Source organism: Filicampus tigris, chromosome 6 (genome assembly GCF_054856515.1).
Source record: "Filicampus tigris isolate MCC_2025a chromosome 6, RoL_Ftig_1.0, whole genome shotgun sequence".
NCBI lineage: Eukaryota > Metazoa > Chordata > Actinopteri > Syngnathiformes > Syngnathidae > Filicampus > Filicampus tigris.
Genome location: NC_141222.1, coordinates 26,641,688 through 26,655,656, shown reverse-complemented (window position 1 = coordinate 26,655,656; position 13,969 = coordinate 26,641,688). Strand labels below are relative to the sequence as shown.

At 38.7% G+C, this 13,969-nt stretch overlaps 1 protein-coding gene and 1 long non-coding RNA gene across 5 annotated transcripts; one reads left to right on the top strand and one right to left on the bottom strand.

Annotated features, from left to right (window-relative positions):
• Positions 1–36: 36 nt before the first annotated feature.
• Positions 37–11,026, bottom strand: LOC147146518 (sialoadhesin-like). Of its 3 annotated transcripts, XM_086034359.1 has the most exons (12): positions 10,930–11,026; positions 8,547–8,900; positions 7,568–7,768; positions 7,122–7,469; positions 5,970–6,203; positions 4,704–4,973; positions 4,374–4,631; positions 2,775–3,038; positions 2,630–2,711; positions 1,792–1,816; positions 1,305–1,483; positions 37–584 (listed from the first exon to the last, which is right to left on the bottom strand). In XM_086034359.1, the coding sequence occupies exons 1-12, from the start codon at positions 10,988–10,990 to the stop codon at positions 524–526; spliced, it is 2,337 nt and encodes a 778-aa protein (XP_085890485.1). In that variant the 5' UTR covers positions 10,991–11,026; the 3' UTR covers positions 37–523. The 3 variants fall into 3 exon arrangements, 2 of the variants coding, with proteins under 2 accessions (XP_085890485.1, XP_085890486.1); XR_015087265.1 differs by lacking the exon at positions 2,630–2,711; XM_086034360.1 differs by lacking the exons at positions 37–584; positions 2,630–2,711 and having other exon boundaries at positions 1,232–1,483.
• LOC147146519 (uncharacterized) lies at positions 2,652–9,034 on the top strand. 2 transcript variants are annotated; one of them, XR_015087267.1, is made up of 4 exons: positions 2,652–4,663; positions 4,747–5,117; positions 6,009–6,226; positions 6,302–9,034. It is a non-coding gene; the product is annotated as an uncharacterized LOC147146519 (long non-coding RNA). The 2 variants fall into 2 exon arrangements; XR_015087266.1 differs by having other exon boundaries at positions 4,747–6,226.
• Positions 11,027–13,969: the final 2,943 nt, after the last annotated feature.

Here is a 13,969-nt window from a genome sequence, read left to right as displayed (position 1 = left end):
TTCCGGGGTCAAACCTTTAATCACTGTTCAGGACCATGTTTTTTTTTTTTTACATTTTTTTATTACCATTCCTACATGACATGCAAGAGGAAAGAAAGAGGAGAAGCATTGTTAGCATTAAAAAAAAAAAAATCCATCCAATGCATTTAAATGCCATTCAAGTGTAAAATGAAGTCAAAAATAAGTGCTGTAAAATGTGACATGAAGATATTTTTCAACAAGCCAAATGTTTAAAATGAAAAAAAAAAATCCCCAATAAGGTTCACATTTTCCCCCATAATATTGTGTTGTTTAAAAATATCAGAAGAATGACTGAGGGGTTTTTTTTTGCTCTCATGTCAAAAAATAAAAATGATCCGTATATTTTTTAACCTAATTTCTATACATACAGTTATGGTGTGCAGTGTATATATATATATATATATATATATATATATATATATGTTACAAGAGAAAAAAGAATTTAGCCCAACGTTTTGGCTGTCCCACGAATGTCAGGTCAACAGCTTGGCTGTCCCTGAAGTCAGAAGCATTCTTTCTGCACGATGCTGAACAACACACCGGTGTCCTCTTGAGGCTTCAGCCTATGGATGGAGACACCATATCAATCATCGAGTAGCTACAACAGAACCAAAGACATACGTCCATCCAGTCAAGATGATTAGAAGTGTCCAAATTCAACTCAAGGCACCTGAGACTATTTGGTGCGTCTTTTTAGGGTTTACATCCACCCATTTTTTGTTTTTTTTGTTTTCTAACTTTCTAAGTGGCACTATTGAGGGGAATTTGCCCAAAATGGCTTCTTCAAACCAAAATGGACGACTTACAGGTTCATTTCGGGCATCAAATGTAAAAATCAAACTTCCTGTTTGAGTTTGGCTATGGATCCTTGAGACTTTTTTGTGTGTCCTGTCATAATAGACACGTCCACCCAATTTCATGTCAATGAGTGAAACTGATATCAGGGGCTGATTTTTTTTTTTTCCCCATCTTTCCAGGGGGTACCATTGGGGGAATTTACCGCAAATTGCTGCTTCAAACCCAAAAAGTCCTCTTCCTGTTTGATTTTGGCCATGGATCCTTGTAACTTTTTTACATGACAGACACACAATTTTTTTGTTGATGGGTGAAACTCTTGTTGAGGGCTGAGATTTTTTTAAATTTTTTTTTTTTTTTTACTTTCCATCGTGCACTACTCAAGCTGGTTTTGGGGTCGTGTTGTGTCATGTCTGTCACAGATTTTAGAAGCCCATAAGAATTATAAAAATGGCCAAAATAGATGAACAGAAGGTTGCAGAACTCACCCTGAGGCATGGCCGACGCAGTTGACGGTGGTGTAGTCCACACCCTCGTCCTGATCTTCGGCCTGGTGCCTCTCGGTCATGGCGATGTTGGAGTAGATGGGAGCATGTTTGGAGAAAGCCACCGCGGAGTACACCAGCTCGTCCGGAGGAACACTGCTTTCTTCTGCACTCGCGATTGGCTGACGACATTTTGGATCATTTTTACAGTTTTCGTTTGTATCTGTGTGTTACGGTTTTTTAAACATGTTTCAATTATTTTTAACAGCTTCAAAAATATATCTATACATTTTGAATTTTAAAACTTAGCATGATAAAAAAAAATAAAGGTAAAAAAATGTTATGATTCTTAATGTTTACACTTTTGTGACAATTTTTGCTATAAAATGTTGACAATTATGAACATTTTTGACATTTTTAACAGTGTCAAAATGTTTGACATTTTTTTAAAAATGTTAAACGTAAACGTTTTTCAAGTTTATTTTCTCACCTGAGCTTGTGACACCATCTTTTTCCTTAAAGATCATAAACAAAAACACAATTAAATTAACACCTTTGTCCATTTTAACATAATAAATACCATTATATACCATTTTCATCATTTAGTAACGTTTTTGTTTTGTTTTTTCTACAATTTGTAACACAAACACCTTTTAAAAACATTTTGTAAGATTATAATTTTTAACATTTATGGAAACTTTAACTTCAAAAAAAAAAAAAAATGTTTACATTTGTATCATATTTACTCCGAAGCATATTGCTGCCACACCAGAAGAAAAAAAAAACTTTCAAAATCACATTATAGCATGATAAAATTTCACGTTTTACTCTCATAGAAGTTTCACATCATAACTTCCTAAGTTTCATGGTAAAACTTGAAAAGTTTCATGTTATAATGTGATTAATTTCATGTTTTAACTTTTAACTCAATTTAACAACGACAGTGACCCAATTGGAGCAAAGCTTATTTTTTAGATTGAATCGTAATGAGAAAATGGGCCATCCACAACGACGGGTGTGGAAAGAAATAACTTGACAAATGGCATTTCGTGGGCATTTCCAACCCAAATGATATTGCAAAGCCGATAAAATTACACATTTTAAGAACATTTTAAATTATTTGACCTTTTTTCAGCTTTAACATTTTGATCATGTGATTTTCACACATTTTTTTTCACCATTTTCAACAAAAAATTCAACATTTTGAACAATTTTTTTTTTCTTCTAATAATTTTAATTTTTAAAATGGGCTAGCATTATGCAACAACTTTAAACATATTTTTCCAGTTAAAGAAGAAAAAAGAAAAAAAAAAAAAAAAAGAACCAACCGGGTTAGCAGGGCGACGACGAGAAGCAGGGTGGGCAGCAAGCCAGCGGTTACGTAACCTACCATCGCTCTCGTCAGTCGACCTGAGGAAGCGTAACGTTAAAGCGGCCGGACAGAACCGCGACCGAGCCGTGACCGTGACTTACTTGTGACAATGTCTTTGAGCCGCAGCGTGGCGTTGTGGCTGCCCATCTTGTTCCGGGCTTTGCAAAGATACTCGCCGGCGTGGTGCGCTGTGTAGTTGCTGATGTTGTAGACGGCCGCTGTGGATATGGGAGACTCCTCGTGGTCCTTGTACCAAGCGTAGTTAGCGCCGGGGTTAGCATCACTGCTACACGTCAGAACGACCCAAGAGCCCACACGGACGGAATCGGAGGGACTCGCTCTGACCTTCGGAAGCCGAGGACCATCTAGGCGAGAAAACGTTCAATCGAGTTCACGTTTTTTTAATGTAAAAATACAAATAAAATGTTAAAAAAAAAAAAAAAAAAACGTAATTTTTTTTTTTGTTAGATAAAATATTTTTTACTTTTATCAAATTGATAATGTTTAAAATTTTACCATTTTGATATTTTTTTCTAACATTTTAACAAGACAAAATGTAATTAATTTTTAAAACATTTTTTATACTCGTCGCAATGTTGTTGGTTTTTTTTCACATTTTAACGACACAAAAAAATGGATTTGTGATTTTTTTTACATAGTCAACATTTAAAGTTTCTATTGTTTCGAAAGAAAAACAATGGAAAAATTATAAATGTATTAGAAATGTTTTATCTAATATTTTTAGTCTATTTTTTTAATTTCTTTAGCTTTAAGACAGGCATTGTTTTTGTGATTTTAAGTGCACCAAAATTTTATTTCTTGAATTGCAAATATATATACTTTTTAGTTTTTCTCGTGATTGACATTCTAACAATTGTTCTCATTCCTGACGGAAACCAGTTAATTTTTCTCAACATTTTTTAAATCTTCATTAATCAACAAACAAAAAATAGTGATTGATTTGTAAAATGTAACATTTTCAATATTTTTTTATATATTTATTGTTATTTTTTATTTTTGACATTTTCATCATTTGTAAATATTTTAAACATGATCATTTTTAACATATTAACAAATTTGAATCAAATGTTCACATTTTAATTTTGTTATGATTGTAATAATTGTTAATAATAATTAGATACAATTTTAATGCATATTTTCCAACAAAGTAACCAGGACAAACATTTTTAATATGTTGATTTTTTGATTTTTTTACATTATTTTTATTCTTACTATACTTACTACTTTATACTACTTTAAAAACATTGTATAATTTTAACCTTTTAACATTTGTGGCATTTTTTTTCCAATTGTAACACTTAGAAAAAAATGTCGCATTTTTGGACATTTTTAACAGTACTGTGGTACTGTTTTCAACATTCTTAAAAATGTCACATATACATTTAACATAAATGATTGGCATGCATGTTTAAAAAGACATTATTAACTACTGATATTAGACATGGGGTGGGGTGGGGGGAAATCGAATGTAACGGTAACTTTTAATGTAAGTCACAACGTTTTGAAGATTATTTTTAACATTCTGCTCGTCCTTTTGGGATTTCATTGGGTTCGTAACAGAATTTAAAAAAAATGCTCAGCTCGGTAGGGTTCAAATGTAAGGATTGACTTGGCCAGTCAAGACCTCCATATTGGCTTGGAGACTTACACTTGACCTCCATGATGACTTTGGGACTTACACTGGAAGTCAATGACCTCAGGTGAAGACTTGTCGTTTCCATATTTATTTCGGGCCATGCAGTAGAAGCTTCCGGCATCTTGTGGGCGGATGGAGTTGAATCGGAAAATCCCTCGTGTTTCTTCACCCATAGGTTTGTCGTCCTTGTATAATGTGTAGAGAGCCGCTGGGTAAGCGTCACTGCCGCAGGTCAGGGTCACTGCCTGGCCCTCCGCAATGACTTGTCGACGCACCAATAGGTTGGAGTTCCTCGGCGCATCTGAGGAACGCAACATTGGCCTCGCTGTTGAGGTGCTCACTTGAGTCCTAACTATTACAATACTGCACTTACATCCCACATCAACTTTGACCGGTTCTGATCTCTGCTCCCCCAGATCGTTCGCCGCAGTACAAAAATATTCTGCCGAGTCCGAAGACTTGATGGCATTGAAGACCAGCTCTGCTCCTTCACTCGGTTCTCGAAGAGTCAAATTTCTGATCGTCTTAAACCAATTGTGTCTACATGTTGTTGGGGGGTCGATTCTGCAGGTCAAGATCAGCGGAAAACCCTCCAATATGTCACCCGGATCACTCAGTGACACCGAGGGAGCCCTCAGAGCATCTTGAGGAGGAGGTAAGAAGATGGAGGAGAACGTTAGTCAGCAGAGAGCAGACCTCCACCAAGGCCCAACGATCCCAAACACGTCGAAATCGCTTGACTCGTTCAGGACACGCGTGGTGATACTGTTCACCTCCAGTCCAGCAGGTGGCAGTAATGAGTGACTCTAAAGTCCGAAATCACCGAGTGGAATGATGATGGAAATTGTTCACTTTACTATTTGCTCTTGTGTTACTTACAGTAAATACCAGTTAGTTAAAAATCTCGTGCAAAATTTATTATTTTACAGTTTTTTTAATGGAAATGTAAAATAGATTATTTTAGTATTTCTATTGCAATATTCACAGTAAATTAACTGACTAGTGTTTAAGAAATGAATTAATTGTATTTTTAATGGAGATGTAAAATTGATTATGTTACTATTTTTCATTGTAATATTTACAGTAAATCAATTCACCAATTATTATGAAAAACAAATACATTTTTGTAAAGATGTAAAATTAATAATTGTACAAATTTCTGTTGTATTGTTTACATACATTAACCAATTATTTAGAAAACATATTTTTAATGGAGATGTAAAATTCATCATATTACAATTTTTCATTGTACTATTTACAGTACATGAAATGACAAATGATTTGAAAAGCAAATGATTTTTTTGGAAAGGAGAAGCAAAGCTGATTTGATCAGTTGATCAATTTGACTATTTTTCAAGTCTTCTGCTGTATGAATTACAAAAAGTAAATGAAACGTTTATTTTCAAAAATATAAAAAAATATATATTTTATTTTACCAACATTTGATTGTTTACAGTGAATGAAACCATGATTTAGTGAGTCATGTGAATAAAACAGAGACACATTCTAGTGAACCAATTCTAGTGGAACTTGGCTAAGTGAAGTCAACAAAAAAAAAAAAAACATGTGTGACTCGTGACCATGTCAATGCTCAGTGGGCCGGTTTAAAGAACAGAGTTTAGTAAAAAAATAAACTCACACAGGCGAGGAGAGACGTTGAGTGAATTTCTATCCACAGCACAGGTGACGTAGTCTCCGGGAGAGAAAGTGATTTCCCAGGGTTTGGCCATCTGAGAATGTTTGCAGTCGGCCACTCCATTCCGCAGCAAGCACAAAGACAAAGGAGATTCCGGAATGCAGGTCGTGTAACACGACAGCTGAGCGACTGTGAGAGAATCTTCCACCTTGACGTCGATCACCTTCACCCGCACAGCTGGAGGCAGGAGGAGCAAACAGGTGAGCTCGGGAAACGCATGTTCGATTGGGTTTAGGTCTGGAGATTCACAAACCTTCCATTTCTCCCGTAAAAAGCATCACAGTGGAGGAATGCGTTGAAAGTTTACTGGCGTCACAGGCTTGATGCAACAAAACGTCACGACCAACTTGCTGACTTTTGCATTCACTCTGGACTTGTTTATTTGGACTTTGGTACCTAAGATAGACAACCATCTTGGGCCTCCATTTTGATTTTCGTTTCCAAACTGGATCTCCATATTTACTTTGGGATCCAAATAGAAATGTACTTTTTACACTGGACTCTTTATTGAGCTTCGGTACCTCAACTGGACCCCCGCCTTGTCTTTGGGACTTAAAGCGAAAATCCATATTAACTCATACGATACTGAGGCTGGACCACCATATTTACTTTGGTACCTAAACTATATCTCCAGTTTGACTTTGGGTCAAGAGTTCAAATCGTGCCCCCGGCCTTCCTGTGTGGAATTGTGCCTGTGTGGCTTTTTGCCAGGTAGGCCTACTCCCCGTTTCCTCCCACATTTAAAAAAAACATGCAAGGTAGGTTAATTGGACACTCTAAAAAATGTCCCTAGGTGTGAGCGTGAGCACGATTGCGTGCCCTGCGATTGGCTGGCAACCAGTTCAGCCTGAAGCCCGCCTACTGCCCGAGACGGCTGGGATAGGCTCCGGCACTCCGGCGACCCTCGTGAGCATCAGCGATTCGGATAATCCTCGGATGCATTTTTTTCCCCCACCTCAAATAATGGGGGATAGGTCCCACCCCAAAAATACACACTTGTAACTGGAAATTAAACCGGAATGATCTCCTTTTCAACTTTTGATGTCAAACCCAAATGTTTTCTGTGACAGGCACTGTTCTGCATTTCACTCTTACCTGCGACATTCAAAGTGGTTCCGGGTAAAGTACTCTTCCATTCAGACTTCCTACCCCAACTCTGACTGGCGAACATGAAGCGATACTCAGCAGAATCACTTTCAATCACGTTGTTGATTCTCAGAGTCGATCGTCTGCCTGATTCTTCATGAAGGCGCTTAACGCGCGCCTTGTAGTTTTCGTCCCCCGTGAGGTCCTGAGGCGTGGAGGCATTTGTGAACCAGAATTTGGACGTGACCCGAAAACCGCCGTAGGTGCTGTAAGAGCAACTAATGTCCACAGTCGAGCCTTTGAGGGCGCAGACGCTTCTTTTGTTGTAAAGCACCCTGTTACAGCTGTAGTACACACCTGAAATATTAAACAAGCACTTTAGCATTAGCAAGGAGTTTAGCATTAGCAATGAGCTAGCTGCTATCGTGAGCTAGCGTCAGGAGTTGACAACTCACACACAGGCGGAGACGCAAGCTGCTGGTGTCCTCTTATAGCACACGAGTAGCTGTCTTTTCTTTCCTGAAAAGAATACATTTGGTTGTGTGCATTTGGGATTTCCTGTCCATTGTTGTACCAGATGTATGACAGAGAAGAATCCAGACTGCACTTGCTGTCACACTTCAGCCGGTGAATGTTCTGCACATTTACATTGAGATCTGAATTTGTGAGGGAGAAACAGACACCTAGTGTCAAAAAGACATTCATTTGTAATGTAAATGTGTAAAAAGTCCATTTCCACCAAGCAGAGACCGTAGTCTGCTTCACTCAAATTGGTGTGTGTGTGTGTGTATTTTATGTTTCCATTGTGGCTCAACGTTGCAACCTAGGCTCCGGCTATCTTGCGCGGTGTTTCCCACGTGCTTACAAGAGTTTTCTGCGGTGACTCTGGCTCCCTCCCACACTCCAAATGCGCCTTGTTAGCTTCATTGAAGCTAAGCTATCAGCCCAAGTCATCTGGGATAGGCTCCAGCTCACCTGCGACCCATGACGATAAACGCTTACGAGATGGATGGCATTTTCCTTAGTTCAATTTGTGGACAACGGGTGTTGACTCCCATTTTAACATTTTAAAATCTTTTTTGAAAATATATATTTTTAAAATCTGCGAATGGGTAAATCTGCGGCTGCCTAACCCACGAGTACGTGGGCTTCGATTTTTATTTTCTTGAGAAAAAATTACATTTTTAATGTTTTCTGTTGTTGTTGTTGGTTTTTTTTTTGTTTTGTTTTGTTTGTTGTAATGTTCATTTGAATACAAATAAAATACCACTTTTTTGTGTTAGACACTTTTTGTGTCTCTGACCACACCCACACATGAGACCGAGGCTTGTAATTTGTATAAATAGCGTTTTTCTAAACTAAGAATCCGAATGTGAACTGTGGCTTTGAGAGCTTCCTGCTTGGTGGAAAGGTGCTTTGAGTGAAAATCCATACCGTCGACAGTCAGAGTGATTCCAGGCGTGACAGTGTATTTTCCCGCAGTCGTTATGAATCTGAATTTGTACTCGCCCTCGTCACGCTTTCTCAGATCTCTGATTGACAAATGGCACCAGCCCCGGCCATTTGCCTCCTTGCAGGATAATTCCAGGCGACCAATGTACTGAGGGTCCAAACTCAAATTTTCAGACTTTTGAGTGAACCACCACTTTTCGATGATGGTAGTAACGTTTTGGCTGTTTACTGTTGGCGGGTAATGGAAGGAGCACTCAAGCGCCACTGTGCTTCCTCTCAAGCCGCAGACGGTGGGCCGAGAGAAAGACCCTCCCCACTGGGCACTCGTCCCCAACACTGAAACACATTTTCAAAATCATATGCAAATTTAGTCTTGCAACATTATGACTTTGGTTTTTTTGTTTGCATGCATCGTCTAATCTGGGGTTGGTGTACTGAAATCGACTTTTTGACTATTGTTTACTTATATTATCATGATCATGTCAAATATTACCGCATTCATTTCTAATTCATTTCTCAGTACAATTTTCTCCGAATTTTTCATTCGTAAAAATGTGAAAAACTTTTTGTCTCTCTTTTATTTTGGAATATGATTTTCTCTTCTTTTTAAATACAATTCCATACTTTTAAATGAAAAATGTGATTTTTTTCTTTTTCTTTCTAAGAATAGATCTAGATCGCGTCCAGATTATGCAATTGCTAACAATCTCTATGGAACACGTGAAATTCCAGTCAACATGCTATTTCGCTGTTCAATGTCATCAGAGTTGTTACATGTTTGTTTTGAACTGTTTTAATCCAGATCCGATCCCGATTACAATACTGTATGTTAGCAATCAAAATAGAACACACGAAATTCCAATGAACATGCTGTCAAATGGCGTCAAATTTGATACACGTTTCTCAAACTGTTTTTGAATCAAGATCTGATTCAGATTATGAATTTGAAAGCAATGTAAACGTAACGCGCAAGAGTCAATTGAACATGCTATTTCGCCCCAAAAAGTTGTCACGTATGTTGCGTGTTTCTCCAACTATGTTTTAATCCAGATTTGATCCCAATTACACATTTGATGGCAATTTAATAGTCCATTGAACACAACTCTGTCAAATATCGTCACGTTTGTTGTGATTTTGTCAATCCATGTTTTAAACCAGATCTGATCCGGATTAGTCTTTTGGAAGCAATGTAACTGTAACAGTTTAACATGCATTGTTCAGCCACGACACTAATACAGTATACACACACACACTTGTTGTGTTGATGTAGCATCGTATTACGTTTCAAAGACATTCTTCCTCTTTCTCTCATTGACATGCATGAACATGACTTTACTGAAAAAAAAAACAGATGAGATGGATGAATGCGTCTTGCTTTTGCTTTCGGCACACTTTTTTTTTTTTTTTTTTTTTTTTTACAGACTCTCTACATTTCCTCCTATTTTTCTATCACCCTGAATGCGCTTTTGACAAAACATTGACAGTTTGTTATGATGACTTTTAAGAAGAAATGCAAATGTAACACCTAAAAATCGAATTTGTTGTTTTTATGTTAAACCACGTTTTTAAACCAATTCTAATCCAGATTGCATATTTGGAAATGATTTAAAAGTAACATGTAAAAGCACATTGAACACCCGATGTCCAGTATCTCGGTCGAATGCAGTCAGGTTTGTTGTATTTACATGGCACTGTGTTTTAAACCAGAACTGATCCAGATGACACATCTGGAAGCAATGTAACATGTGAAAATCTCTTGAATGTTACACACTGTATCTGTCATCAGATTGTCTGCATGTTTGACAAATGGTATTTTAATCCAGATTATGCACTTGTAATATATGGCAGTGTAACATATAAAAGTCCACCGGACAAGTTATGTATTTTATATATCTCTCAAACGTCACCAAATGTGGTTCAGATTACAGTGTTGGAAGCAATGCAAATGAAATGTAACTCTCAAATGGGCATGGTGGACAAAAGCCTTGGTGGTGCCTCTCTCTCGCACTCTCTCTCGCACTCTCTCTCTCTCTCTCTCTCTCTCTCTCTCTCTCTCTCGCCTTCTCTCTCAACTCTTTTTTTCTGATTAGAATCATCAAGCTGTTTTCTGAGGCAGAAAGTGAAGCAAACCGCTAGCGTCAAAAACCAGAAGGTTGAATGGGAATTTCTTTGTCACTTTCAATTTTGTCGATTTATGGGGTGCTCTGTTCTCCCTGGAGAAATTCAACTCATGTTTTTTTAGTGCCAAGGGCAGGTGAAGTTTTGGTTGGGAAGGTCGACAATAATAAAATCAATTGTAGGTAATCGGCATTGGAATACTTTCAGATTGTGTGACCAGTATGTCAAAATGTAGACGAGGTCGTACCTTGTAAGTCGAAGAGCAAGATGACAAATATGACGACTCCCTTTCGCGCGGTCCAGCTCATATTTGCCGCTTGTGTGAATTCGATGCTCGCCTCTTGTCGCCGTCTCTGCGTGGAGGAATTAAGAGAGCAAGAGGCGGCCTTCTTCCTCTTTCCGTCACTGACGCGCATGATTACACTGTTAAAAAAAAAACAAAAAAAACAAACCAGAGATGAGATGAACAAATGTGTCTTACTTTTGCTTTTTCCAAACACCGTTTCATTTGTTTTTGATGAAGACAAAGTGCACTTTTAAAATGACGGACTGTATATTTCTTAGTAATTATAGGTGTCAATGTAGAATGAAAAGAGTCCATTGAGCATGTTATCTCTCAGACAAATGTCAAATGTATTCACAATCTGTTCCGTGTTTGTCAAAATGTGTTTGAATCCAGATCTGATCCCGATTACACATTTAGGAGCAATGTAAATGTACAGTGTAACCCTGTCGGTCGAGTGTCGTCACATTTGTTCTGTTTGTCAAACCATGTTTTTAATCCAGTTCGTGCATCTTAAGCAATCCAAATGGCACACACAAAATCCTTTGAATGAGTTGTATGTCTGTCAAATGTCAGATTCGTTGCAAGTTTGTCAAAACGCGTTTTGAATCCAGATCTGATCCAAATGACACATTCAGAGGCAATGTAAAGGTAACACTTAGAAGCTTCTTGAATGTTACGTCCACATTTGGACAGCCATGACCCCAAACGTTTTGGAGGAGCGCCCTGCTTTTGAACAACACCAAGACAAAATGGCAATCATCATTGATGCTTTACATACACATTCAAACCAGGTCGAGCAGAAGGCTAAAATCATCGTTCAAGCCATTTGGCCTCATTCTCAATCGCTCCGTCTCGGTCGAAGGACGCGTGTAAGGGTTTGTTCACTAGTTGTGCCATGTACATGTGACGTCGTGGCGACGAGGTCTTTTGGCAGCGGTGGACGTTGACATCTTATTATTGGCCGCTAACGACGAGCTACTCAACGCAAGATACGGCCTAGTTAGTTCCTAAAAAAAAAAAAAAAGTAGGTCTTTGCTGCAATCGGCTGGCGACCAGCTCGGGGTGAACCCCGCCTTCCGCCTTAAGACAGCCGGTATAGTCTGCGGCATGTGCCGTGACCCTCGTGAGGATAAGCGGTTGGAAAACGGATGGCTGGATTTGGAACATGAGAGGCTCTGTGAATAACACAGACAATTGTCATTTTGCACTTTGGAGATTGGAGAGGGATGAATTAAATATCTTTTGTATTAGATGTCATTGTATGGTGCCCCTAATGAAGTGTCTAACGAGTGTACTGTCAGTTCCCTTGTAAAATGTTAATACTGCACAGCGATGATTACGATGACTTTGACAAGATCTTCTTAACACAGGATGTATTCAGTCCCCCCGAAACATGTTCTTCTTACTTCCTGTTTCTGTGTTTTTCTAAGGGGGAAATCAATGCAAACTTATTTTTTTTCAAGAATATGTTCTTTGCAAGCCCACTAGTTGAAACAAGGCATTCTGATAAATGTTGCATTTGTGGCATAAGAGTTAATCCACCCGTTTTTAGCCATCTCTGTTGGCGGCGGTTTTGTCACTTCTGTCGACTCGAAATGAGATCACAACTGCTCAGGGTTCAGGTAACGACCAATCACGGCATCTCTCCCGGCTGGCCTGGGGACGCCTTGGGATCCCCCCGGAGGAGGTGATGGAGTGGTAGGGAGAGGCAAGTCTGGGCTTCCCCTCTAAGATAGCTGCTGCCCCGTGACCTGACCCCAGATAAGCGGTAGAAAATGGACGGATGTTAAAAACCTATTTTGAAACCCTGACCCTAGTTTGAACCCCTACTTTGAAACCCTAACCCTAGTTTAAAACCCTACTTTAAAACCCTAACCCTAGTTTAAAACCCTACTTTAAAACCCTAACCCTAGTTTGAAACCAAAATTGGAGGGCCAAACCCTACTTTGTAACCCTACTTTGAAACCCTAACCCTAGTTTGAAGCCCTAGTTGGAAACCCTAACCCAAGTTAAAAACCCTAAATCGAAACCTTAACCCTAGTTCAAAACCCTACTGTTAAACCCTAATCCTAGTTTAAAACCCTAGCCCTATCTTGAAACCCTACTTTGAAACCCTAACACCAGTTTGAAAAACTAGTTGGAAACCCTAACCCTAGTTTAAAACCCTACTGTTAAACCCTAATCCTAGTTTAAAACCCTAACCCTATCTTGAAACCCTAACACCAGTTTGAAACACTAGTTGGAAACCCTAACCCTAGTTTAAAATCCTACTTTTAAACCCTAACCCTATCTTGAAACACTACTTTGAAACCCTAACCCTAGTTGGAAACCCTAACCCTCGTTTAAAACCCTACTTTGAAACCCTAACCCTAGTTTGAAACCCTACTTTGAAACCCGAACCCTAGTTGGAAACCCTAACCCTAGTTTAAAACCCTACTTTGAAACCCTAACCCTAGTGTGAAACCCTACTTTGAAACCCTAACCCTAGTTTGAAACCCTACTTTGAAACCCGAACCCTAGTTGGAAACCCTAACCCTAGTTTAAAACCCTACTTTGAAACCCTAACCCTAGTTTGAAACCAAAATTGGAGGGCCAAACCCTACTTTGTAACCCTACTTTGAAACCCTAACCCTAGGTAGTAACCGGAGGAGTCGGAAAAGTCGTTAAGAAGGCGACATTGAAGATACAAGTTGTAGCTCTTGCTTGCTCCATCACTTGTACAACTAGTGTCCACAAGTTGGCGCATAAGAGAAAAGCACAACTTTCAAAATAAAAAAACAACACAACATGTTTAACGTTTTACTTTGACTTCTTGGTCACTCCGAGCGCAGGTGTACTAAGATAGCAAATGTACTTGGGCAGTCAAAGGGGCCGGGTTTGGCCCGTAGGCCGTAATTTGCTTGCTACCGCTGTCTGCACAAGATGGAAAAAGGTACACTGTTCACCTGTGTTGTTGTATCCACTTTTTTTTAATTGACATTTTTGTTCGGTAGTTTGTACT

Bases quoted from the DNA above. Each gene is read 5' to 3' on its own strand.
- LOC147146518 (XM_086034359.1), bottom strand. From the start codon at position 10,990: ATGAGCTGGACCGCGCGAAAGGGAGTCGTCATATTTGTCATCTTGCTC. The intron at 4,632-4,703 runs GTAAGTGCAGTA...TGCGTTCCTCAG, and splicing joins GGTCAAAGTTGATGTGGGAT to ATGCGCCGAGGAACTCCAAC. The intron at 3,039-4,373 runs GTAAGTCCCAAA...TTTCTCGCCTAG, and splicing joins TGAGGTCATTGACTTCCAGT to ATGGTCCTCGGCTTCCGAAG.